The 27,409-nt window shown below is 44.8% G+C and overlaps 1 protein-coding gene and 1 non-coding gene across 2 annotated transcripts in view; one reads left to right on the plus strand and one right to left on the minus strand.

Annotated features, from left to right (window-relative positions):
- Positions 1-27,409, plus strand: part of ca9 (carbonic anhydrase 9) — a 57,374-nt gene that overhangs the window by 24,613 nt on the left and 5,352 nt on the right. Inside the window, exons 6-10 of the mRNA XM_062972655.1 lie at positions 1,458-1,524; positions 3,889-4,046; positions 4,145-4,301; positions 20,597-20,677; positions 25,373-25,444. Coding sequence (XP_062828725.1) covers positions 1,458-1,524; positions 3,889-4,046; positions 4,145-4,301; positions 20,597-20,677; positions 25,373-25,444 — 535 coding nt within the window. The remainder of the gene's footprint in view (positions 1-1,457; positions 1,525-3,888; positions 4,047-4,144; positions 4,302-20,596; positions 20,678-25,372; positions 25,445-27,409) is intronic.
- LOC134297238 (U6 spliceosomal RNA) lies at positions 14,328-14,430 on the minus strand. Its single transcript, XR_010003968.1, has one exon. It is a non-coding gene; the product is annotated as a U6 spliceosomal RNA (small nuclear RNA).

Genomic DNA, 27,409 nt, shown 5'->3' on the forward strand with positions numbered 1-27,409 from the left:
ACTCTGAAGAAGTCTACTGTAGACCGTGCAGCTGTGGACAAGTCTCCCTAGGGCCCACCAAATGCAGCAGCATCGCCAATCACGAATCAAGGACTCACTCAACCAGAGAAGTCTATGATTCTATGATTCTAAATCATCCAGAGCAGAGCACTTGATGGACCAACCTGGACACAACATATTATCGGAGAACACAGAAATGCTGGACCACTCCCACAACCACCATATCAGATTACAAAGAGAAGCCACTGAAATCCACAAGAAGCAGGTGAACAATTTCAAGAGAAAGGAGGAAACCATGAACATTAAGAAAATCTGGCTCCCAGTATTAAAAACCTCTAAAATCAGGACAGTAAATAAAGAACAGCACTCAGATACAGAGGAACTCCAGACAGGAAACTATCAGGGCCAGTTCACACTTCCCAACAAAGGATTCCCCCAGGCAGGAAGCAGCCAGACCTTGAAGAGAAAAGGCTATTCAATTCCAATCAAAGTGGCCAGTTGAAACATTCATACCAGACAAGAGTTCTTTCTCCCATCCTGGACATTATTCTACAGATATATAAACCCCACTTGCTTAGTTTCCAACAGACCTCACAACCTCTGAGGATACCTGCCATAGATGTGGGTGAAACATCAGGAGAGAATGCTTCTGGAACATGGCCAGACAGCCTGGAAAACTCACAGCAACCCTTAAACCCAATCTTTTTCTATCAGGAAATGTAGGTTTTTTTATCTATATATATAAAAGAGTGATGGCATCAGGGCAGCGGACAAAACAACAAAACTACAGGCCCCCCAACCTCGAAATTTGACAACACAACCCATCATTCATGGCTCTAGGTTGATACAACAAAAAGAAAAGAAAAATAAAGTCCTAATTAGAGGGAGAGGAATAATTGTTTTTATCCAATTGCTGCCAGTTTGAAGGCTAAGCTCCGCCCACTTGGTCTCCTAGCAACCTACTCAGTCCAGGAGACAGGCAGAGTTAGGCTTCACTTAGGCCTCTTCCACAGATTATCAGATTTTAACTGGATTATATGGCAGTGTAGACTCAAGGCCCTTCCACACAGCTATATAACCCATTTAGAATCTTATATTATCTGCTTTGAACTGGATTATCTTGACTCCACACTGCCATATAATCCACTTCAGTGAGCATACTAAACATAAAGACAACCATACAACAGACATTCAATACCACCACTACCTCAACAATTTCTCACCAACACCACCAGACAACACCACAGCAACGCGTGGCCGGGCACAGCTAGTGTTTTAATAATAAAACAAACTTTTTGAAACTTTTTAAATTGAACTCTGCAGACTCGCTTCCTTAAGCCCAAGAATCCTTTGCAGCCAGGCTATTGTATTCAGTCACTGTGAGCTCAATGGCTGCTCTGCTAAGTGTTCTTTTTGTATTTTGAAATATACTCTGTTGTTTGGGGGGGATTTCGCAGGTGGGCTCCGAGGAGAACGCCCCTTACCAGCACATCCTGGAGCACCTGGGCGCCATCCAGGAGGAAGGTGAGGCCTGGAGCGGGGCGAGGGGTGTCTTGGGAAAGATTTCGTAAGAATGAAGTTTCGAGCAAGTTAAAGAAAGAAAGCAGGAGGAAGGGAAGGTGTGGGAAGGAGAAGATGCGTGTGAAAGGTGAAAGGAAGATCACCGTGACACGGAGCAGAGGGGCGGGAGGATTGTTTGGAAACAGGCTCCTTCTACACAGCTAAATCAAATCCAGATTATCTGTTTTGAACTGGATCACATAGCAGTGTAGACTGAATGTGCTGTCAAAGGCTTTCATAGCCAGAACCACTGGGTGGCTGTGAGTTTTCCGGGCCAGCTAACACCTCCCAACAAAGGATTCCCCCAAGCAGGAATCAGCCAGGCCTTGAGGCTGCAAGGCTTTTCAATGCTAATCAGGGGATTAATTGGAACATTCCTACTTGTCTCCAACAGACAAGAGTTCTTTCTCCCACCCTGGGCATTCTTCCGCAGATATATAAACCCCGCTTGCCTCGTTTGCAACAGACCTCTAAACCTCCCTTGCCTAGTGTCCAATATATCACACAATCTCTGAGGATGCCTGCCACAGATATGGGTGAAACGTCAGGAGGGAATGCTTCTGGAACATGACCAGACAGGCCGGAAAACTCACAGCAACCCAATAATAGTAATAACTTTCTTTGTATTATGTTCTGTCTATCTCCCTGTGAAATGTGGGCGAAACGTCAGGAGAGAATGCTTCTGGAACATGGCCATACATTCCGGTAAACTCACAGCAAACCCAATGTAGACTCAGATAATCCAGTTCAAAGCAGATCATATGGATTATCTGCCTTGATATTCTGGATTATATGTCAGTGTGGAAGGGCCCAGAGAGGCACCAAAGCGAAGGACGGAAATCTGGAGAAGTGCAAAGGAAAAGGGAGAGAGGTTTCATTGCGCACACATGCATGTTTATTCTACTTTGCTCTGGTCACGTATGATGCAGAACAGTCCAATGTGGCACCCTTGCACCCAGAAGTGCACTCTCCAGATTGCACTGTTGTATTTTAGATCTCCTCATCTCTACTGTCTGATTGCAATAGGGATACTAGGGATTTTGGGGGCAAACCAGCCTTAATGCGACCTCTTGCGCTTCTCTGTGCACTTGTCCACAGTGTTGCCTTGCAATGCAGTTTTTTTGTGTCGGTAGCGACTTGAGAAACTGCAAGTCGCTTCTGCTCTGAGAGAATTGGCCGTCTTCAAGGACGTTGCCCAGGGGACATTGCCCGGATGTTTTGTGGGAGGCTTTTTTCATGTCCCCGCATGAGGAGAAGAAGCTCATCCACACTCTCCCCGGATTCTAACCGGCAACCTTGAGGTCAGCAACCCAGCCTTCAGGTCAGCAGTCCTGCCGGCACAAGGATTTAATCCACTGCGCCACCAGGGGCTCCATTGCACTGCAGTAACTGGGCCCAATAGGAGTTAATGTAATGAGCTATATAAAACACAATAATAGATCCTGAGTAACTCGTTATTGGATGGAGTAGGTAGTAATATATTCATTCATGCCGTTTACAACTGGTTCCCGGGTTTTATCCCAGATATAAATCATAAATCACAAGGTCTATATAATTTATGATTTATATCTTATAAAGAGCACAACATTAGATAAATTTCATTTATTTTTTATTTCCGTTAAGAATACCTGATGCAGAGCCATCAATAAAGAAATAATAAAACATTTGTCACTTACCAGAAGAAGGGTTACCGAAACTGGGATAAAACCCGGGAACCAGTTGTAAACGGCATGAACGAATATATTACCACCTACTCTACCCAAGAACCAGCTACTCAGGATCTACATCAGCATTGATTCTGTCTCCTTGGCTTTACTATTGATCCTAAACCTGTGGAGTCCTGAGGAATCCTTCCAGAACTGCAAAGACTCTGAATCGGTTTGCCTTTAAGCCAATCAAATCCTTTGAGGACTGCAGAGACTTCTATCATCTTATAATACTGAGTTAGATACTCTTGGGTTATATACCATAGGACTGAGCATTGATTCTGTAATTGTAATATGTATATGATGCTCTAATATACATATTGTGTACTACTTATGTTTTGAACCATTATTGTGTTTTATATAGCTCATTACATTGTTTAGAATAGACATCTGTGTTTACCCAATAGGAGTTGCCAACTGGTTGCACATGGGAGGCTGCAGTTGCATTTTGCTTTGGGTTTGGATTCTTGGGGGGATTTCCCAGCCTTTGGGCCCCACCAAGAGTCTGAACACAAGGCAACGGGATACCTCTTGAGCGTCCCCTCAGCCCCTCTTGCGGGAAGTGCTGTTGGCTTCCTTTTCTCAGGGTCTTTCCCCCCAAAAAACCCCTTTTCCTTTCCAGGGCAGGAGACACTGGTGGGGGGCTTCGACGTGGCCCAGCTGCTGCCCCCGGACCTGGGGCGCTACTTCCGCTACAACGGCTCGCTGACCACCCCGCCCTGCTTCCAGACCGTCAACTGGACCATCTTCAACCAGACCCTCCGCCTCTCCCCACAGCAGGTCTCGGGGGGGGGGAGAGATAGGGGCCCCTGGCCTGGTCTGGCCTGCCCTCCCCTTGAAGCCCCTCCGGATGACCTCTGGTGCCCCTCTTCCCCCAGATCACGGTTTTGGAAGACACGCTTCGGGGTGACGGAGACCACCCCCTCCACGGCAACTTCCGCCTTCCGCAAGACCTCTACGGCCGGACCGTGCTGGCCAGCTTCCCTGGGGGCCACTCTGCCAGAAGGGTCCCGCTGCCCGCAGGGCCAGCCCAAGGTAATTTTCAAGTGTAGGCGAACAGAATTTTGACGCCCCCCCCCAAACCAATCACTGAAAAATAAAAGCGTTGGATAAGCGAAAATGTTGGATAATAAGGAGGGATTAAGGAAAAGCCTAAATAAAGAACAACACTCTGAAAACAGGGGAAATCCAGACAGGAAACAATGAGGGCCAGCTAACACCTCCCAACCAAGGATGCCCCCAAGGAGGAAGCAGCCAGGCTTTGAATCTGCAAGGCCATTAAATGCTAATCAAGCTGGCAAATTACTTTTTTAAAATATATATAAAATATATATAATATTTTATATATATATATATATATATATATATATATATATATATATATATAATCTTATATTTCATGTTGTGAGTATATTGCACATTTAATACAAACATTCATACGTACACATCATTTATCTCTTATCACATTTCTCCATCCTCTTCCCTTCTATATTGTCTACTCACATATCTAATATATCATCATTCTATTCATTCTTTTTTCCCTTTCCCCCTCCCCTACCCCATACCACAATTCCATTAGAAATTTAACTCCATCCATGAGCACAACTTTTCCCGTTTCTGTACAATAGTTACATTGGCTTCGCCTCTTTTTATCCAATCCAAATATATTGTCAATTTCTCTTTAATTATCCTCATTTCATCTTCCTTCTTATCCTCAGAGGTTACATTTGCAATAATTTCTGATTGGACCTGATCAAACAAATAATTATTCCAATTCACCAGATTCCACTTTTTTTGTCTCTCCAGCCCCAAGCTATTACTGCTTTCCCTGCAAGAATCATAGCTTTGAATAGATCTTGATATTTTACCGTAATCTTATTGTTCCCTAATATCCCCATCAACATTAATTCCATGTTTACTTGGAGTGAAATTCTAAATAATTCCTCTATTTCCCCCATTATTTTTCCCCAAAATGTTTTTGCCCTTGGACATTCCCACCACATGTGGGCATACTATCCCTTGCCTACTCCACAATCCCAACCTGTTGAATTTTTATCCCTGATCATATTTGCTAATTGTGCTGGGGTGCGGTACCATTTCCATATGAATTTCCTTTCCATTTCTTTGTACTTCTCGATTTAAATTTTTGTGGCCTCTCTTTTTAAGTTCTTTATTATTTGTCTTGTAAGTACCCCCTCTTTTTGCCATTGGTCTTGTAATGTTCTTATACAATTGCAACATTCACACTAGCCTCAAACAGACAAGAGATCTTTCTCCCAACCGGGACTTTCCACAGATACATAAACCCCACTTACCTAGCTTCCAACAGACCTCAGAACCTCTGAGGATGTCTGCCATAGATGTGGGTGAAACGTCAGGAGAGAATGCTTCTGGAACATGGCCAGGCAGCCCGGAGACCTGGCCTTGAGGAAGAGGCAAGAAGGAAGAGGTTCGGCGCTTTGGGGAGCAGAGAAGCGGCGTTTCTCTGCTCCTGTGATGAACCATGGGCCTTGTAGTCCTGCTCAGGACATTGTAATCCCTGATGAAGATGAAAACTTGGGTTTTTTACCTCCCCAGTCTGAACTGGATTCCTCTCAGCCAGATCCTTCCCAGGCAGATCTGGAAACCTTGCACCTGCAAGAAAGTTGTGCCCCAGAAGTATGTCAAACAACCCCAGAGCCTACTTCTCCCGTGTTCTTGCGCCGGGAGTTTTGTAAACAACAGAGAAGTTTGGATTCAGCTTCGCGCAGGAGTGCGAGGATAGCAGCTAAGAATGTTGCCAATTAACATTGGTTCTCGTGAGAATCTTTAAGGAGTTTAACATCTGGTCTCAGAGTTTAGCTTTCGTTTCTGATTCCCAGAGAACCGCTTTGGTGAGAAAGTTGGACTCTTTATAGGTGTTTTGCCCGCGTAGCAACTTCGCGGAGTCAATTCGTCAGCCGACGGAGCGAGTTGTGTCTGGACAGCGCGCTCCGATTCAAGCCTCGCTCTTGCTCAAGCCTTGCCTTGCTATCCAGCCTTCGCCTTGCTTCCCAGCCTTGTTTACCTGCGGACCTTGCCTTGTTTCCCAGGACCAATCCTTGCCTTGTTTCACGGATTTTACCAAGTTATTCCACGGACCTTGTTCTTGTTCTTAGTTACCTTGTTCCACGTTCAAGCCTTGTTTCAAGTATCAAGTTATTTCCTAGCCACGTTCAAGTTTTATGGACTAAAGGACCTTGTCATCTCCCCTCACTTTGCTTGGCAAAGTGAGTGTTTCGGTTATTGGATTACAACTTTGGACCTTAATACTTCATATTGGACATTAATTCCTTGGACTAATTTTGACCTTTCCTGAAAGGTCTGCTTCTGGACTATCTTTTACATTTGCTTTTACTAACTTTATATATTTCCTTAATAAAGATATTAGATAGATTCTGGCTTCTGCGTATGGTTATTGGTGCTCTGTAGCCTGGGTCGTGACAGTTTGACTCCGCCACCCTAAGCACCAATTAACCTCGGCCAGAATGTCTACCGGAACCGTACCCGGTGGGCAGCCACTGAGCTACACCATCAGCAAGGACGAAGTGGATCGCATCCGCGACAGACTCAACGCCCAGGATGGAGAAATAAAGGGCTTGCGGGAGCGCGGAATCCGCCTCCCGGCCATGGCGTTGCCTACCAAGTTTACTGGAGAAGCTTCCAAGGTTCATGTTTTCCGTCGCCAATGTCAAGCTTATCTAGAGGCCCGTGATGCCGAGTTTCCCCAAGAAGACATCAAAGTGGCATGGGTTTACAGTCTTCTAGACGGGCCAGCGGCCAACTGGGCGACGGCACTGTTCGACCAAGCCTCTCCACACCTAAGATCAGCGCAACATTTCTTGGACCACCTCAAGGAGACTTGGGGAATCGAGGACAATTTGGAGGCAGCCGGCCACAAACTCCGTCGCCTTTTCCAAGGAGACAGACCTATGTCTCAGTATATAGCCGAGTTCCGAGTGCTGGCCCACAACACCGGCTGGAACGATGTAGCCCTCAGAGGACAATTCCGGGAGGGTCTCAACATTGAAATGCTGGAAGAAATCTCCAAGGTGGATCCTCCCCAGACCCTCGAGGCACTCATTGATCAATGTTTACGGGCTGAAGTCATGATTGCCAACAGGAAACAGTGGGTTCGAGGCCAGGGCGGTAGAGCCGGGGCAAAACCCCCCGCTCCCGCCAGCGTTCAGCCACGTCCAGTGTGGAGACCCCCACCGCCAACCCCATACCCCAGAGGAGGCGAGGAGGTGCCGATGCAGTTGGGCAATGTGCGTCCCAGACTAGATGCCGCCGAGAAGGCCCGTCGTCAACGCTTAAACCTCTGTTGGTACTGCGGGAACGGGGGCCACTTCGCCAGAGAGTGCCCAGCCAAAGGGAAGCCTGCCGCCCGTCTTGCAGCGGCGTCCTCCACGGAGACGAAGGCGTCTGAGCCGACTGGCACACAGCCGGCGGGGGAAGCCAACGACCGGGTGTAGAGAGGCTCGCCAACCCGGTCAAAAAATCCATTCAAGAGCCGCCAACCGGGGTCCTGTTCCTTCTCGTGGTCACATTATGGTCAGCAAAAAGGGGACCCGTCATGATCCACGCCATGATAGACTCTGGAGCTACCAACAATTTCATTGATAGAGAGTATGCCGACTCTCTGGGATTACAATATCATGATTTCAAGAATGCCCGTGTGGTGCAAGCCATAGACGGCCGCCCCCTCAAGACGGGCCCCGTAAGTCAATGGTCGGAACCCACCAGGATGTGGATAAGAGAACATATGGAAGAGATTTCCTTCTTTGTTACCGAGGTTCCCCATTTCCCTGTGATTTTGGGAATTCCATGGCTGACTCTCCACGACCCTAACATCTCCTGGTCCAACAGAGAACTGCAGTTTGCTTCACCGTACTGCCAAAACCATTGCCTCGTAGCCAAGGTATGCCATGCCACAGACACCGAGCCCATCATCACCTTGCCAAAGAAGTACTCCGAGTATTGGGATGTATTCAATGAGAAAGAAGCCGAGAAATTACCCCCACATAGACCTTATGACTGTGCCATTGACTTGGTGGAGGGGGCCCCGATCCCGCGAGGGCATCTCTACTCCCTGACTGAACCAGAGCAAGAAGCTCTCAGGGAATTCCTAGAGACAAACCTTCGCAAGGGATTCATCAGACCCTCTCAATCCCCAGCCGCCTCTCCAGTGATGTTTGTGAAGAAGAAGTCAGGGGAACTACGCTTGGTGGTGGACTACAGAGCATTGAACAATATCACCAAGCGGAACAGCTATCCCCTGCCCTTAATCTCGGATCTACTGGATCGGCTTCGAGGAGCCAAGGTTTACACCAAGCTGGATCTTCGGGGGGCTTACAACTTAGTTCGCATCAGGGAAGGGGACGAGTGGAAGACCGCCTTCCAGACCAAATTCGGATTATTCGAGTCCCGAGTTATGAATTTCGGTTTATGCGGAGCCCCCGCAACGTTCCAGCATTTTGTCAATGACATTTTTCAGGACTATCTGGACAGGTTCTTGATAATCTACCTGGACGATTTTTTGGTGTTTTCTAGATCACAATCAGAACATGAGAACCACGTCAAAATGGTGTTACAACGATTGCGGGAACATGGACTTTATGCCAAACTGGAAAAATGCGCCTTTGATCTACAAGAGGTAGATTTCCTTGGTTACCGCATCTCGCCTTTAGGGCTCTCCATGGATCCAGCCAAGGTTTCAGCAGTATTGGAATGGCGGGCGCCAACTAACAAGAAAGAGGTGCAGCGTTTCTTGGGGTTCGCGAACTATTACCGCAAGTTCATTCCAGATTTTGCCCACTGGTCTGACCCAATCACTAGCTGCATCCGTGGAAAACAGCCCTTCCGCTGGACTGATCAAGCAGAGAAAGGGTTCCAGCAACTAAAGAAATTATTCACGTCCCAGCCAATTCTACAGCACCCAGATCCTGGAACCCCTTTTGTTGTGCAAGCGGACGCCTCGGATGTGGCAATTGGGGCTGTACTCTTACAACCGGTGGGAGACCACCTTCATCCCTGTGCCTTTTACTCCCGTCAACTAACCACACCAGAGAAAAATTATACCATTTGGGAAAAAGAATTACTGGCCATAAAGGCAGCTTTTGAAACTTGGAGACATTGGCTAGAAGGGGCCAAATTTCCCATTGAAGTCCACACTGATCATCGTAATCTAGAACACCTAAGAACTGCCCGCAAACTAAATCAAAGGCAGCAACGTTGGGCTTTATTCTTTGAACGTTTCAACTTCCAGATCCATTATGTGACCCCAGCCCAAACCAAGCAAGCAGACGCCCTGTCACGTAAACCGGAATACGCTGCAGGACGCAAGGAGACCTTTGAATCCCAACTGCTACAACCCGAGAACTTTGCCACGCTCACGGTGGGGAACACCAAATCCATTCCCATTGGTTCAACTTCCCCTACTCCAGGACCCATCTGTGCTCAAGAAATCAGGGCTAGTCAGCAAGCAGATGCCTGGGCGCAGGACCAACTTCGCCAAGGTCTGCATTTTCCCTTTTCGCTTAAGGATGGGCTGCTCTGCTATAGAAATCATGTTTATATTCCACCCGGACCGGGCAGGGAAAAAGCGCTTCGTCTGTGTCATGACTGCAAACCAGCAGGACACTTCGGACTATTTAAAACTATGCATTTGATCCTAAGGGATTTTTGGTGGCCCAAGATCCGCAAGGATGTAGAAAAATATGTCAACACCTGCCCAGTATGCCAGCGCTCCAAGATACGAAGGGAAAAGCCCTCAGGGCTTTTACACCCCCTTCCTACCCCATCTCGCCCATGGGAAATAATTTCCGCGGATTTCATCACTGACCTACCACCTTCCTGTGGATTCACCACGATCTTAGTGGTGGTGGACCTTTTCACCAAGTTAGCCCATTTCATTCCCTGCGAAGGCCTCCCCACGGCCAAAGAAACTGCGGATCTATTTCTTCAGCATGTTTTCAGACTACATGGATTGCCCAAGAGTTTAGTCACAGACCGTGGATCTCAATTCACCTCTCGTTTTTGGAAGGCACTACAAAAACTACTGGGCATAGACTCTCGCTTATCTTCAGCTCATCATCCCCAAACAGATGGGCAAACGGAGCGCACCAATGCCACTTTGGAGCAGTATCTTCGCTGTTATGTAAACTACCAACAGGACAATTGGGCTTCTCTGTTACCACTGTCTGAGTTTGCCTACAATAATGGAGTTCAAGCTTCTACAAAAGAAACGCCGTTCTTTGCAAACTACGGCTTTCATCCACGTTTCTTTCCCCCTGTCATTGAAACTTCAGAAGTTCCCGCAGCAGAGGATTGGCTGCAGGAACTCACAGCGGTGCAACAACTTTTGCTCCAGCAACTGGACCAAGCCAAGGAGGACTATAAACGCCACGCTGACAAACACCGCCAGCCGGGCCCCGAAATCAAGGTAGGAGATCGGGTTTTTCTGTCCACTCGCTTTCTGCCCTCCCACCGCCCATGCCGGAAGTTAGATGCCCGCTTCATTGGCCCCTATCCAGTGGTGGCGCAATTAAACCCCGTGACTTTCAAACTCCAACTTCCGCGTTCAATGCGCATTCACCCAGTGTTTCACCGTTCCCTGCTCCTTCCGGCGGATGGTGTGCGTCCTGATACAGACCAACCGGCCCCCCCTCCTGTTTTGATGAATGGGGAGGAGGAGTTCGAGGTTGAGGACATTTTGGATTCTCGCTTTCATCGCCGCCGCCTACAATATCTCATTGACTGGGTGGGTTTTGGCCCTGAGGAACGCTCTTGGGAAGACGCCTCCACAGTCCATGCTCCTGATCTAACCCGTCGCTTCCATCTGACCTATCCCACCAAACCGCGACCTCGCGCCTCGGGGAGAGGACCCCAGTTTGGGAGGGGCCCTGAGGAGGGGGATAGTGTGATGAACCATGGGCCTTGTAGTCCTGCTCAGGACATTGTAATCCCTGATGAAGATGAAAACTTGGGTTTTTTACCTCCCCAGTCTGAACTGGATTCCTCTCAGCCAGATCCTTCCCAGGCAGATCTGGAAACCTTGCACCTGCAAGAAAGTTGTGCCCCAGAAGTATGTCAAACAACCCCAGAGCCTACTTCTCCCGTGTTCTTGCGCCGGGAGTTTTGTAAACAACAGAGAAGTTTGGATTCAGCTTCGCGCAGGAGTGCGAGGATAGCAGCTAAGAATGTTGCCAATTAACATTGGTTCTCGTGAGAATCTTTAAGGAGTTTAACATCTGGTCTCAGAGTTTAGCTTTCGTTTCTGATTCCCAGAGAACCGCTTTGGTGAGAAAGTTGGACTCTTTATAGGTGTTTTGCCCGCGTAGCAACTTCGCGGAGTCAATTCGTCAGCCGACGGAGCGAGTTGTGTCTGGACAGCGCGCTCCGATTCAAGCCTCGCTCTTGCTCAAGCCTTGCCTTGCTATCCAGCCTTCGCCTTGCTTCCCAGCCTTGTTTACCTGCGGACCTTGCCTTGTTTCCCAGGACCAATCCTTGCCTTGTTTCACGGATTTTACCAAGTTATTCCACGGACCTTGTTCTTGTTCTTAGTTACCTTGTTCCACGTTCAAGCCTTGTTTCAAGTATCAAGTTATTTCCTAGCCACGTTCAAGTTTTATGGACTAAAGGACCTTGTCATCTCCCCTCACTTTGCTTGGCAAAGTGAGTGTTTCGGTTATTGGATTACAACTTTGGACCTTAATACTTCATATTGGACATTAATTCCTTGGACTAATTTTGACCTTTCCTGAAAGGTCTGCTTCTGGACTATCTTTTACATTTGCTTTTACTAACTTTATATATTTCCTTAATAAAGATATTAGATAGATTCTGGCTTCTGCGTATGGTTATTGGTGCTCTGTAGCCTGGGTCGTGACAGCTCCCCAAAGTGGCGACCTCCTTCCTTGCAAAAGCAGGCGCGGTGGTGGAGGCAGGAGTTGCCTCAATGGCGCCCCCTGGAAGATGGCACCACAGGCAACTGCCTAGTTTGCCTCGCGGTTGTCAGGACCCAGGCTGCAGAGCACCAATAACCATGCGCAGAGACCAGATTCTATCTAATATCTTTATTAAGGAAATATATAAAGTCAATAAAAACAAGTGAAGAATAAGGTTCAGAAGTAGACCTTTCAGGAAAGGTCAAATATAGTCCAGGAAATCAATGTCCAATATGGGATATTAAGGTCCAAAGTTATAATCCAATAACCGAAACACACACTTTGCCAAGCAAAGTGTGGGGAAATGACAAGGTCCTTTAGTCCATAGAACTTGGCAACAAGGCTGGAAGCAAACTAGATTCTTGGCAAAACAAGGCTTGATACGAGGCAACAAGAAGCAAGAAGCAAGAACAAGGTCCGAGGCGAGGTCCGGGGAACAAGGCAGGCTTGGAACTAGAACAAGGTCCGTGGCAAGGTCCTGGAAACAAGGAAACTGGAGTAACGTAGTCCACACACGATCTCACTCCTGAAGCTGACGAATTGACTCCGCAAGGATCTCCTTGCGGGTAAACACCTATATAGGATCTTGTTTTCCCGCCAAGGAACACTTTCCCTGGGGAACAAGAAGTGAAACCCATACTATGTCCAGATGCGTGACTCCTTAAGATTTCCCAAGGGAAACAGGCTTAATCAGCTAATTGTCTGGCAGCGATTCTGGCGCTTCGGCGATTCGCGTCCCTAGTGCCTCTATCTCGATTATAATTATCCTTAACAAGAGAACGGGGGAGAATTCTGCCCAAGGCTTGTTTGGCTGGCTTCTGAAGGGCAAACATCCTGCAGGTGCAAGGGCTCCAATTCTGGCTGAAACGGTGGGAAACCCAAGTTTTCCTCTTCGTCTGCCACAATAGTACTGGGAACAGGGCTACATGGCCCATGAGACATCACAGCGGTTGAACCGCCCCTGGCTGCCCAGTGAGCCTTCCTTCTTTCCCTTTCTTCCTTCCTCCCTCCCTCCTCCCTCTTTCCTTTTTTCCATCTTCTGTTATTCCTTCCCTTTTTTCTTCCTTCAATTTTTCTTCCTCCTTCCCTCCTTCTTTCCTTCCTGGATATAAGATGAGAATCCAGCAGTCGCTATTGCTACGACCCATATTGACTTGAGTCTAATGCACCATTGAATCTAATGCGCACCCCAAATTTTAAAACCCTGAAACCCAAAACATATATTTGCCACTGAATGTAATGCGCAGCAACAAAAAGCGCACTTGTTTGTCATTTGGCCCCAAAAGGTGCCCTTTTTTCTTCCTTCAATGTTTCTTCCTCCTTCCCTCCTTCTTTCCTTCCTGGATATAAGATGAGAATCCAGCAGTCGCTATTGCTACGACCCATATTGACTTGAGTCTAATGCACCATTGAATCTAATGCGCACCCCAAATTTTAAAACCCTGAAACCCAAAACATATATTTGCCACTGAATGTAATGCGCAGCAACAAAAAGCGCACTTGTTTGTCATTTGGCCCCAAAAGGTGCGCATTACAGTTGCTGCACATTAATAATAATAATACCCAACAGAGGAAAGCAGGATGATCTTAAATTGCACTTTATCTATTTAAAATTTGTAACTCATAATGTGCACCTTGCTTATCCGCTATTGCAACCTCATTGTTTTTAATTCGATGTTTTAATACCGTGTTGTGTTTTTTCGGCTGCTGTGTATTTATTATTATTGGTTTTTATTATTGTTCTTTGATGTTTCATATTTTATTTTATCATTGTTTTGTATCTGATTTTGCTGTGAGCCGCCCTGAGTCCCCTTCGGGGGAGATGGAGGCGGGATATAAATAAACATTATTATTATTATTATTATTATTATTATTATTATTATTATTATTATTATTCCCTATTTAATTAATTTAATTAATGTTATTGTTTTAATTGTAATTGTTTTTATATGCTATGTTTTATACTTTGTTGTACAGTTGTTGATTGCTCATTGTAAGGCCGCCCTGAGTCCCCCCTCGGGGGTGAGAAGGGTGGGATATAAATGTTTTTAATAATAATAATAATAATAATAATAATAATAATAATAATAATAATAATAATAATATCTTTGTGTATATCCTGCTTTTCTTCCTCACGGGATCCATGCTAATCTTCTCTGTATTGTTGCAATTTTAGTATATGTGCTGCCAAAGCGAACTCCCCTCACGGGATCCAAAACAGCTTACAACATATTAAAATCATATAAACAACAATCAAAATACATCAATAATAGATATAAACATCATAAAATAAGCAAATTTGAGAAATAATTACAATGTACATTCGCATTCATGTGGCATCATGTCGAGATACATTGCACTTTGCTCCAGTCCATAATGTATGATGTTTTCTGTTACTCCAGATTAATTTCCTTCACTCAAGGCCTGTCCAAACAGGAAAGTTTTTAATGGGTTCTTGAAAGAATAATGGGAGGGAGATGTTTTAATTTCTTTTGGGAGCGTGTTCCACGGGGAGGGGGCAGCCACAGAGATTGTCCTCTTCCTCGTCAATGTCAAGCGCATTTGCAACGGTGGTGGAAAATAAACACATCGGAGCATCAAAGCATCCAGCAATGGAAAAGGAATCCTTGGGATGCATCTATACTGTAGAACTAAACCACTTTAACTGCTATGGCTCAAGGGTATGAAATCATGCCATTTTCTCTGCTAAAGAATGTTGATGCCTCGCCAAACTACAAATCCCAGGGTTGCACAGCATTGCAACATGGCCATTAAATTGGAGATGATGTCCTTCAGTGAGGAGCTTTGGAAGCAGCTTCCTCTTTTGCTTTGGCTTAGCATTAAGATGTATGACATGAATCTAATGCGCATCTGAATTTTGATGAAGTCATTTTGCCAAGAAAGGTGAGCATTAGATTCGAATATTATTATTATTATTATTGTTGTTGTTGTTGTTGTTGTTGTTGTTGTTATTATTATTATTACTACTTTATTATGACACAGCAAACAGGATAGATATGCTGGATTTCGTATCACAAAATCACAAGTCGAACACTTCCCAAGTGTCTAGGACTGTGTGATGTATTTTCGGATGATGCTGCAGATCCCAGTAGGGTGGCCTTTTGCAGTTGGCAGTTATTATTATTATTATTATTATTATTATTATTATTATTATTATTATTTTATTATGACACAGCAAACAAGATAGACATGCTGGATTTCGTGCCACAAAATCACAAGTCGAACACTTCCCAAGTGTCTAGGACTATGTGATGTATTATTATTATTATTATTATTATTATTATTATTATTATTATTATTATTATTATTATATTATGACACAGCAAACAAGATAGACATGCTGGATTTCGTTTCACAAAATCACAAGTCGAACACTTCCCAAGTGTCTAGGACTGTGTGATGAATTTTCGGATGATGCATGCAGATCCCAGTAGGGTGGCCTTTTGCAGTTGGCAGATGGTGATTTTGTCAATGTCTATTGTTTCCAAATGCCGGCTGAAATCTTTTGGCACAGCACCCAGTGTGCCCATCACCACCGGGACCACCTGTACTGGTTTCTGCCAGACTCTTTGCAGTTCAATCTTGAGGTCCTGATAGCGGCTGAGTTTTTCCTGTTGTTTTTCATCTATGTGACTGTCACCTGGGATGGCAACAACAATGATCCAAACTTTGTTCTTTTCCACAACTGTGATGTCTGGTGTGTTGTGTTCCAGAACTTTGTCAGTCTGGATTCGGAAGTCCCACAGTATCTTTGCGTGCTCATTTTCCAATACTTTTGCAGGTTTGTGATCCCACCAGTTCTTTGCTGCTGGGAGGTGGTACTTGAGGCATAAGTTCCAATGAATCATTTGGGCCACATAGTTGTGCCTCTGTTTGTAGTCTGTCTGTGCGATTTTCTTACAGCAGCTGAGGATATGATCAATGGTTTCCTCGGTTTCCTTGCACAGTCTGCATTTTGGGTCATCAGCTGATTTTTCAATCTTGGCCTTAATTGCCTTTGTCCTGATGTCTTGCTCCTGGGCTGCAAGGATCAGGCCTTCTGTCTCCTTCTTCAGGGTCCCATTCGTGAGCCAGAGCCAGGTCTTCTATTATTATTATTATTATTATTATTATTATTATTATTATTATTATTAATGGCCTTTGTCCTGATGTCTTGCTCCTGGGCTGCAAGGATCAGGCCTTCTGTCTCCTTCTTCAGGGTCCCATTCGTGAGCCAGAGCCAGGTCTTCTATTATTATTATTATTATTATTATTATTATTATTATTATTATTATTATTAATGGCCTTTGTCCTGATGTCTTGCTCCTGGGCTGCAAGGATCAGGCCTTCTGTCTCCTTCTTCAGGGTCCCATTCGTGAGCCAGAGCCAGGTCTTCTCCTTGTCAGCTTTTCCTTCAGTTTTGTCAAGGAACTTTCCATGCAATGTTTTGTTGTGCCAGCTGTCAGCTCTAGTTTGTAGTGCGGTTTTCTTGTACTGGTTTTTTGTCTGCTGTGCTTTGAGGAGTTTCTGATTTTTGACTTCAATCAAAGCAGGTTCTTCACTTTGTTTTACATATTCTGCCAGGGCATGTTCTTCTTCTTTGACTGCTTGTTTTACTTGTAAGAGTCCTCTGCCCCCTGATCTTCTAGGCAGATACAGCCGGTCAACATCACTGCGAGGGTGCAGGGAATGATGAATGGTCATGAGTTTTCTTGTTTTTCTGTCCAAATTGTCCAGTTCTGCCTGTGTCCAATTTATAATGCCAACAGTATATCTTATGACAGGTATGGCCCAGGTGTTTATGGCCTTGATGGTGTTGCCTCCATTGAGCTTGCTTTTGAGAATTTTTCTGACCCTTTGTGTGTATTCTTTACTGACCACAGTTTTCACATGTTCATGCTTGATGTTGTCCAGTTGTAATATGCCCAGATATTTATAGGCCTCTGGCTGGTGACACCTTATTGTTTGGCCATTGGGCATATTTATGCCCTCACTTTCAATGATTTTTCCCTTCTTCAGGGCCACTGTCGAACATTTGTCCAAACCAAACTCCATGTTGATATCAGTGCTAAAAATTCGGACAGTGTTGGTCAGAGACTGGATTTCAGTTTCCGTTTTCCCATATAGCTTCAGGTCATCCATGTACATCAAATGTGAAATTTTGTGAGAATTCTTAGATATTTGATAGCCGAGATTTGTTTTTTGTAAGATTGTTGACAGAGGGATCATGGCAATAATGAAAAGCAGAGGGGACAATGAATCTCCCTGGAAAATTCCTCTTCTGATGTTGACAAGTCCATAGCTTTCATTTCCAACAAACAGTTCAGTTTTCCAGTGCTCCATCATGTTTTCAATGAAGGTGCCAACGTTTTTACTAATCCCAATGGCGTCCAGGCACTTGATGATCCAGCTGTGTGGGAGTGAGTCAAAGGCCTTTTTGTAGTCAATCCACGTCATGTGAAGATTAGCTTTTCGGCTCTTACAGTTCTCCAGAATCATTTTGTCAATCAATAACTGGTCTTTTGTGCCCCTGCTTTTCCGTTTGTTGCCTTTCTGTTCATCTGGCAAGATGTTTTTTTTCTTCAAGATAGTCTTGAATTCTGTCAGCTATGATGCCAGTCAGTAGTTTAAACATAGTGGGCAGACACGTTATTGGCCTGTAGTTTCCTGGTGCTGCTCCTTTTGCTGGATCCTTTTGTATCAGGTATGTTCTTCCAGTTGTTAACCATTCACTGATACTTCCTTTCTGCAGCATCTCATTGAATTGTTGGGCCATTTTTCCATGTAAACTAATCAGATGTTTGAGCCAAAATCCATGAAGTTGATCACTACCAGGCGATGTCCAGTTCTTGACTTTTTGCACTCGTTTGCTGATCATTTCAGTTGTTATTTCCATCAGTTCCATTTTGTTCTGTGAGAATTTTACTTCAAACTCCTTTATCCACCCAGCGTTTTTGTTGTAGTTTTTATTGTTTTCCCAAAGTTCTTTCCAGAACTTTGTTGTTGCAGTTTTCTCTGGCTTTATGGTTACTGTGTCTGTTGTTTGGTTCAGACTCTGGTAGAACCGTCTTTGGTCTGATTGAAACAGTTGATTTTGTCTGTACTGGATGATTCTGGCTTCATACCTTTCAATTTTTCTGGCTGTTGCTGTAATTTGTTCTTTCACGATTTCCAAAGCTTCTTCAATTTTTCTGGTGTTCAGCCAGTACTTTCAGATCAGGTATTGCTTGATTTTGTCATTCTTCAGTTTCCTCTCTTTCATATTTTTCAGGTTACTTGCATCTGATCTAAGTTTCTTGATTTTCAACTCTAGCCTGACCTTCCACTTTGGTTTTCCAGTCGATTTTCTTTGGGGCTGCCTTGGTTGTAGGAGCCCAAGTTCTTCTGTTACTATCACTGCTGCACTGTAGGCATACTGGTTTGTTTGTTCAATTGATGTTATTTGGACAGTGGAGAGTGCTGCATTCACATCTTTCATGAGAGGCGCCAGGTGTCTCTTGGGCACTGTTTTTAGAGTTGGGAGCCGCTTTCTTATTGCATTTGCTGCAGCATGAGCCACGATCTTATCCTTGAGCTCTTGTTGTCTTGCTGTCAAGGTTCCTGGTGGTTCAACAGATGTTTCAAGTGCTGGTTCCTCAAATTCTTGCAAAAGCGCCACACTTTCTTCTGGTTCAATCTGTTCCACCATTCCAAGTGTTGCTGGAGTCTCTGCTGCTGTCTGTGCTGTGGTCTGATGGTAATCTACTTTGCAAATTTTCTGGATTTCTTCGAGTTCAACTTCACTGAACACTTTGTTTCTGATTATGAATCTTCGTTGGTCAGCCAGTCGGGGTTCTGTTATCTGTGAGTTAGGGTACTCTTGTTTCCATAGCTGATGCATCCTTTTTTGGTAGCCACGCCTTTGAGGTTCAGATTTGTAGTAGCATTTCATAATTGTGCGGTTTTCTGGCATTGTATATTTCTGCCGCTTCTGTGACTGTTCATTTGGGGTTTGATGATTCCGTAGCCCACTTGTCGATGGATGTCCAGAATCAGCAGCATCCACCGCGGTCCTTTTTATCCTGGGCGACGACCGAGCCAGTATAGACTTCGTTTGGGTTTGATTCTCCATAATGCTAATGGGTTAGGTGCTCTTGGTTGTGCTTATTATTATTATTATTATGACACAGCAAACAAGATAGACATGTTGGATTTCGTATCACAAAACCCCAAGTCGAACACTTCCCAAGTGTCTAGGACTGTGTGATGTATTTTCGGATGATGCGTACAGTTCCCAGCAGGGTGGCCTTTTGCAGTTGGCAGATGGTGATTTTGTCTATTGTTTCCAAATGCTGGCTGAGATCTTTTGGCACAGCACCCAGTGTGCCCATCACCACCGGGACCACCTGCACTGGTTTCTGCCAGAGTCTTTGAAGTTCAATCTTGAGGTCCTGATAGCGGCTGAGTTTTTCCTGTTGTTTTTCGTCAATGCGACTGTCACCTGGGATGGCAACATCAATGATCCAAACCTTGTTCTTTTCCACAACTGTGATGTCTGGTGTGTTGTTTTCCAGAACTTTGTCAGTCTGGATTCGGAAGTCCCACAGTATCTTTATGTGCTCATTTTCCAAGACTTTTGCAGGTTTGTGATCCCACCAGTTCTTTGCTGCTGGCAGGTGGTACTTGAGGCATAAGTTTTCAGCCGATGCTCCAATCCTGTGGAACTCATTGCCTCCATATGTCAGAGCAATGTCGGAGTTGTGACCTTTTGTCAAAGCATTCAAGACTTGGCTGTTGGGTTGTGCATTTAAGTAAATCAGATCTAATTTGCCAAATAGTCACTGTTGAATGTTTTTATGTTGAATGTTTTTATATTGTGGAATGATATTTTAAATTGTAAGTCGCTCAGAGCACTCTGGTAGAGAGCAACTAATTAAGAAATGAAGTGAAGTGAAGTGAAGATAAGTTCCAATGAATCATTTGGGCCACATAGTTGTGCCTCTGTTTGTAGTCTGTGCGATTTTCTTACAGCAGCTGAGGATATGATCCATGGTTGTTGATGTTGTTGTTGTTGTTGTTATTATTATTACAAGCATTTATATCCTGCCCTTCTCACCCCCGAGGGGGGACTCAGGGCGGCCTTACCATTAGCAATCATTAGATGCTGTACAACAAAGTATAAAACACAGCATATAAAAACAATTACAATTAAAACAATAACATCAATTAAAATTAATTCCTCTCTTGAATGGGACTCATAGCCGCTTGCAACCCTGCATGAGTCCCTCTCTGACACAAAGACGAGAGCAGAGGCCCGGGAGACCCCTCCTCTCTTTCCTGCCTCTCCCAAGGAATAACGGGGTTCCCTCTGACCCTCTGCTGCAGGTGAGGGGGCTCCCCATAGCAGCCCGGAGACCACCGAGAAGCCCCCAGAGGAGGAAGGTGATGGAGCGGCATCAGGAGAAGGCAAGTGACTACGCATGTGCGATCCATGAAAAAAATGGTTCAATACTCTCTTCGAAAGTAGGGGGCGCTGGCGCTTCATTTCTAAAGCCATTTCCGAATTTTGAAGCAAAAAGTTCAAAACTTTCCGGAAGTTCCGATTCTTCGTATGTATCTCATAAATGGCGAGTGCGCATGCACATGAAGGTAAACATTATTGTCATTGGGGAAACTTGAGGGGCCCTTCTCTCCCTCATTTTTTGACCTATCCTAATGACATTTGCTACACTGGTAGAACACATTTGCCACTATTAGCTCACCAAATCTAAGAACATTTGACTTATCCTCAGATTTTTGGCAAATTTTCAAAAATTTTATTTAAAAACATTTTTTAATAGAGTCTCACTTATCCAACATAAATGGGCCGGCAGAACATTGGGTGAGCGAAAATGTTCGGTAATAAGGAGGGATTAAGGAAAAGCCTATTAAACATCAAATTATGTTAGGATTTTACAAATTAAGCACCAAAACATCATGTTATACAACAAATGGATAGAAAAAGCAGTTCAGTACACGATAATGTTATGTAATAATTACTGTATTTGTGAATTTAGCACCAAACATTGAACTGGGATATAGGGCAGTGTGGACACAGATAATCCAGTTCAAAGCAGATATTGTGGGTTATTCTGCTTTGATATTCTGGGTTATATGGCTGTGTGGAAGAGCCCTGAGGGTCCTTCCACACAACCATATAACCCAGAATATCAAGGCAGATAATTTATTGAAAAATTGACTACAAAAACATTGACTACTAAAAGGCAAACTGTGTTGGATAATACAGAACCTTGGATAAGCGTAGCGGAGATAAGTGAGACTACCGTAATAACAAAAATCTGTTCCTGGTTTGGAAGTGTTATTTCCTGTTTCATTGGGTTTTCTGGGGCTGAGAGTGTGTGACTTGCCCAAGATCACCCATGGCTGAGTGGGAATCAAGCCACAATCATAGTCCAACTCTCAAACCAACACACCAGTGGACCGTTTTGAGACACCATACTGCCTCAAAATGGCCCGCTGTTTCTTCCTATGAGGCTTAGCCCTGTTCTAACCACCCAGGAGGGAAAACGCTCACCTTTTCCTCTGTTTCCTTCCCTTCCCTGGCAGAGCACGATGCAGCCCTTGTCGCCGGAGAGTATTTTTCTCTCCTTCTCCCCTTCCCTGGTAGAAGTGCCCACGCCCAAGGTGCAGCTGGCTAGAAACCAGCTGCAATAAATCACTACTGACCGAGAGGTCATGAGTTCGAAGCCCGGGTCAGGCTAAGCCACTGACCCTTAAATAGCTCAGCTTGCTGTTGACCTCTGCAGCCTGAAAGACAGTTGCATCTGTCAAGTAGAAAAATGTAGGTATGTGCGAAGACGGATGTGTGACAGGGAGGAATCCTTTTCTATCCCACCGCTGCCACCAATTTGCGAACCGCCTTTCTTCTATGGAGGGAAGATATGTTGGGAGTATATATATATCAGGAGGATTTGGAGGGTAAGGAAGGATAACAAAACTGATGAACTTATATGAATAAGTATGGTAACTTATATTGGAAAGTACGGTAACTGCCACCAACGTGAGGTAATGTCTTTTAAAGTATGTGATGAATAGTCAAAGGTAATGGCTTTCCCTCAGAGTGAGGCAAGGAGACTGATATTTATAAACAACAAAATTCAAGTTTATTTCATAGAATCATAGAATCATAGAATAGTAGAGTTGGAAGAGACCACATGGGCCATCTAGTCCAACCCCCTGCTAAGAAGCAGGAAATCGCATTCAAAGCACCCCCGACAGATGGCCATCCAGCCTCTGCTTAAAAGCCTCCAAGGAAGGAGCCTCCACCACGGCCCCGGGGAGAGAGTTCCACTGCCGAACAGCCCTCACAGTGAGGAAGTTCTTCCTGATGTTCAGGTGGAATCTCCTTTCCTGTAGTTTGAAGCCATTGTTCCGTGTCCTAGTCTGCAGGGCAGCAGAAAACAAGCTTGCTCCCTCCTCCCTATGACTTCCCTTCACGTATTTGTACATGGCTCTCATCATGTCTCCTCTCAGCCTTCTCTTCTGCAGGCTAAACATGCCCAGCTCTTTAAGCCGCTCCTCATAGGGCTTGTTCTCCAGACCCTTAATCATTTTAGTCGCCCTCCTCTGGACGCTTTCCAGCTTGTCAACATCTCCCTTCAACTGTGATGCCCAAAATTGGACACAGTGTGATTCCAGGTGTGGTCTGACCAAGGCAGAAGAGAATAAGGGGGAGCAGGACTTCCCTGGATCTAGACGCTATTCCCCTATTGATGCAGGCCAGAATCCCATTGGCTTTTTTAGCAGCCGCATCACATTGTTGGCTCATGTTTAACTTGTTGTCCACGAGGACTCCAAGGTCTTTTTCGCACACACTGCTGTCAAGCCAGGCCTCGTCCCCCATTCTGTATCTTTGATTTCCATTTTTTCTGCCGAAGTGAAGTATCTTGCATTTGTCCCTGTTGAACTTCATTTTGTGAGTTTCGGCCAATCATCTCTCTAGTCTGTCAAGATTGTTTTGAATTCTGCTCCTGTCTTCTGGAGTGTTGGCTCTCCCTCCCAGTTTGGTGTCGTCTGCAAACTTGATGATCGTGCCTTCTAACCCTTCGTCTAAGTCGTTAATAAAGATCCTGAACAGAACCGGGCCCAGGACGGAGCCCTGCTTGTGGCACTCCACTTGTCACTTCTTTCCATGATGAAGACGACGCATTGGTGAGAATCACCCTTTGGGTTCGTTCGCTTAGCCACTTACAGATCCACCTCACCGTAGTTTTGTCTAGCCCACATTTTACTAGTTTCCTTGCCAGAAGGTCGTGGGGGACTTTGTCGAAGGCCTTACTGAAATCTAGATATGCTACATCCACAGCATTCCCTGTATCGACCCAACTCGTAACTCCATCGAAAAAAGAGATCAGATTAGTCTGGCATGACTTGTTTTTGGTAAATCTGTGTTGACTATTAGCAATGACCGCATTTGTTTCTAAGTGTTCGCAGACCACTTCCTTAATGATCTTTTCCAGAATTTTGCCTGGTATTGATGTGAGGCTGACCGGACGGTAATTGTTTGGGTCGTTCTTTTTTCCCTTCTTGAAGATAGGGACCACATTCGCCCTCCTCCAATCTGCTGGGACTTCTCCCGTTCTCCAAGAACTCTCGAAGATAATTGCCAGTGGTTCTGAAATAACTTCCGCTAGTTCCTTCAGTACTCTTGGGTGTAGCTGATCTGGCCCTATTTGTACATAAGCGTGTGGTTCCTATATATATATATATATATATATATATATATATATATATATATATATGTTCAGGATCTTAAGTTACAATGCAATGTTGTTTGAATGGATATTTCTTAAATAACTTCTCTTCAAAACAGTAAATAAAACTCCCGGTCAACTTATGTTCTCAGCCTTTCCCCTGAGCGACAATAAGCTGCCGTCTGCTTGTGACCAAGCCTCTATTTCCTAACTACCTAAAACTGTCCAAGAGCAGCGTCTCTTTTGCTGATTCCCGACGGCTCCTAACTTCCTCAGAAGTCTAACAGCAACTGTTTTTTTTCAAAAGGCACAGGCTTCAACTGCCAACTAAGCCACGCCCCCTTCTTCTCCAAGGAGAGGCTACGTTGCTATGGCAACTGCTTCCACAGGCTTCTATGTGAGACCTGTCTTCATCAATACATAACTCCCCTTTTTTTTCCTTTTAATAAACAAATAAAATCATATCAATAATTCCCTTTAACTCATAACATCCTTACAGTATGCTTTATGCGGGAGGCTAATTTAACTAATTTACAACACCATAAAAAACTGCCAGCAAAATGCCGGAAAAGGAATGAGGAAGTACAGCCACTAATGGATGGTGAAGCAACAGCTCCCCCTGTGGCCGGAATTGTGAAGCTAGAAATGTTAAATGCCTCTGTGTCTGTCTATACCGTATGTTGTTTGTCTGAATGGCATTGAATGTTTGCCATATATATGTTCATTGTAATCCGCCTTGAGTCCCCTTCAGGGTGAGAAGGGCGGAATATAAATACTGTAAACAAACACATAAATATCGCACTCTGCACTTGCCCTATAAGCCTTATATATCACCTGTCGCATCAGTACTTTTAATCTTGTACCCATTACTCTGGCCCGGCCCAGTTCTATGGTGTTTTAGCGTATTGTTATTGCTTGTTGTTTATACTGTTTTAATTGTTTTTAATTTGCTTTTTGTTTTGTATTGTTATATTGTGTGTTGAGGCCTTGGCCTTTGTAAGCCGCATCGAGTCCTTCGGGAGATGCTAGCGGGGTACAAATAAAGTTTAATAATAATAATAATTAATAAATAAATAAATAATATCCAACTGATTTCCAAGGCCATTGAATAAATGGGCTCCAACACTTTGAATTAGAAGGTTAATTCGGAAGGGCCAAAGCACCTTGGAACACTATTCGGAGCCCACCAAATTACGATTTTTTTACGAGTAACGACGATTCCGACTTTTTCACTCAACCCTACAAGTGACCTAATCACCTCATTGGGGCTCCTCTTGTTGTCTGAGTCCGGCCAAGCCAGCTAGATGATACAAGGGCCCTATTTGCCCTCTGGGCCCACTCCTGGGGTTCTAAATATTTGGATGCAGTGGGGAACAATACACTGACTTTCCTCTGCTCTCCTTTGCAGGTGGAGGGCAACCCCATAGCCCCCCAGAAGATGCATCAGGGGGAGACCCTGGCCCAGCGCCGCCTGAGGACGGTACAGTGCTGCGGGGGTCTTTCTCTTCATGGGAGGGGTCTCCTGTTTACTACGGGCCATTAGAAGGGGCTGAAGTTGAGATATGAGCAGAATAGGGGTCGTTCAGGCTTTGTTTGACCCATGCAGATTGCAACCAGGCCTGGGTAAACTTGGGCCGTCCAGGTGTTTTGGACTCCAACTCCCACCATTCCTAACAGCCTCAGGCCCCTTCCTTTTGCCCCTCAGCCGCTTAAGCGGCTGAGGAGCAAAAGGAAAGGGCCTGAGGCTGTTAGGAATGCTGGGAGTTGGAGTCCAAAACACCTGGAGGACCGAAGTTTGCCCATGGCTGCTCTGAATTCTCACATCCACATGATGCAATCATACCTGCCTGTTTCCATCCTTCATTATTTGATGCAAGCACACACCTGGTTGCACCAGCAGCTTGCCTTGCCATTCTGACTCACCTGGAAATGCCTTGATATTTTATCAAATCCTAACAGGTTCTGCCTGTGTCATGCAGGGGAGCTTTTGCTTGGCTTCTGTGCACGTTTGTGGAGGAGAGTGTCTTGTCTATATCTACCCTCAATGTTTAAGTCTTTAGGAAAACCATTTTCTTTTTTGCTGGAGCCTTCCTTTTCCCAGGAGTATCGCTTTGCTGTCAAAGAGATTGGTTTTGGGTTGCACCAAACTGTTTTCGAAATGTGAGATTTGGAAATCTTTCCTAATGCAGTGGAGTGGGAGGGAAATCGAGGCCGTTCAAACCCATCCTCCTCCCCCAGATACCCAAGGAAATTAGAAGCATAAAAGTGATCTACCTGCAGCTTGTTCTGAGCAATACACAGGGCATCTCCTTAAAGGAGAAAGCAAGCAAAGTTCCATATAGTGATCCTCAAAAATTTTGGCAAGCCTCGTGGCAAGGAGGAGCTCCTTTCTCTAGCGACTCCAGGTTGAGGATCCCAGAGATAAGAACCCAAAGACAGAGGGGAAATAATAATAATAATAATAATAATAACAATAACAATAATAATAATAATTTTATTTTTATACCCCGCCCCATCTCCCCGAAGGGACTCGGGGTGGCTTACATGGGGCCTTGCCCGATAAAACAATCAAATATCAAAACACAGCAATAAAACAATTATCCAATAAAAACATCAATATCAATAAAAACAATCGTTAAAATCGACATAAAACATACAATATTAACACAGGAGACTAATTCATAGTGTTGTCGAAGGCTTTCATGGCCAGAATCACAGGGTTGTTGTATGTCTTTCAGGCTGTGTGGCCATGTTCCAGAAGCATTCTCTCCTGACGTTTCGCCCACATCTATGGCAGGCATCCTCAGAGGTTGTGAGGTATGGATAAACTAAGTCAGGAAAGGAAAGAATATATATCTGTGTAGAGTCCAAGGTGTGGCAAGAGTTCCATACCTCACAACCTCTGAGGATGCCTGCCATAGATGTGGGCGAAACGTCAGGAGAGAATGCTTCTGGAACATGGCCACACAGCCCGAAAGACATACAACAACCCTGTGACTAATTCATAGCTTGAAACCTGAGCTTGAAATCTGTTGCCAGGTGAAAGGATGGCTCTAAGAAGAAGGGTTGGGTTGCTGTGAGTTTTTTGGACTGTATGGTCATGTTCCAGTAGCATTCTCTCTTGATGTTTCAGCTGCATCTGTGGCTACTGGCATCTTCAGAGGCTCTGTTGCTAGTGAAGCAAGTGGAGTGTATATATACCTGTGGAATAATGTCCAGGGTGGGAGGAAGAACCCTTGCCTGTTTGAAGCAAGTGAAAATGTTGCAATTAGCAAGCTTGAATAGCATTGAGTAGCCTGCAAAGTCAGTGAGGGTATCTGTATAGAGATATACAGACAACTTCAACAGAAAGGAGGAAACCATGAAAATGAACAAAATCTGGCTACCAGCATTTAAAAACTCAAACAATCAGAACAGTAAATAAGAAGCAGCACTCTGAGACATG

This window comes from Anolis carolinensis, chromosome 2 (assembly GCF_035594765.1).
Source record: "Anolis carolinensis isolate JA03-04 chromosome 2, rAnoCar3.1.pri, whole genome shotgun sequence".
Taxonomy (NCBI): Eukaryota; Metazoa; Chordata; class Lepidosauria; order Squamata; family Dactyloidae; genus Anolis; species Anolis carolinensis.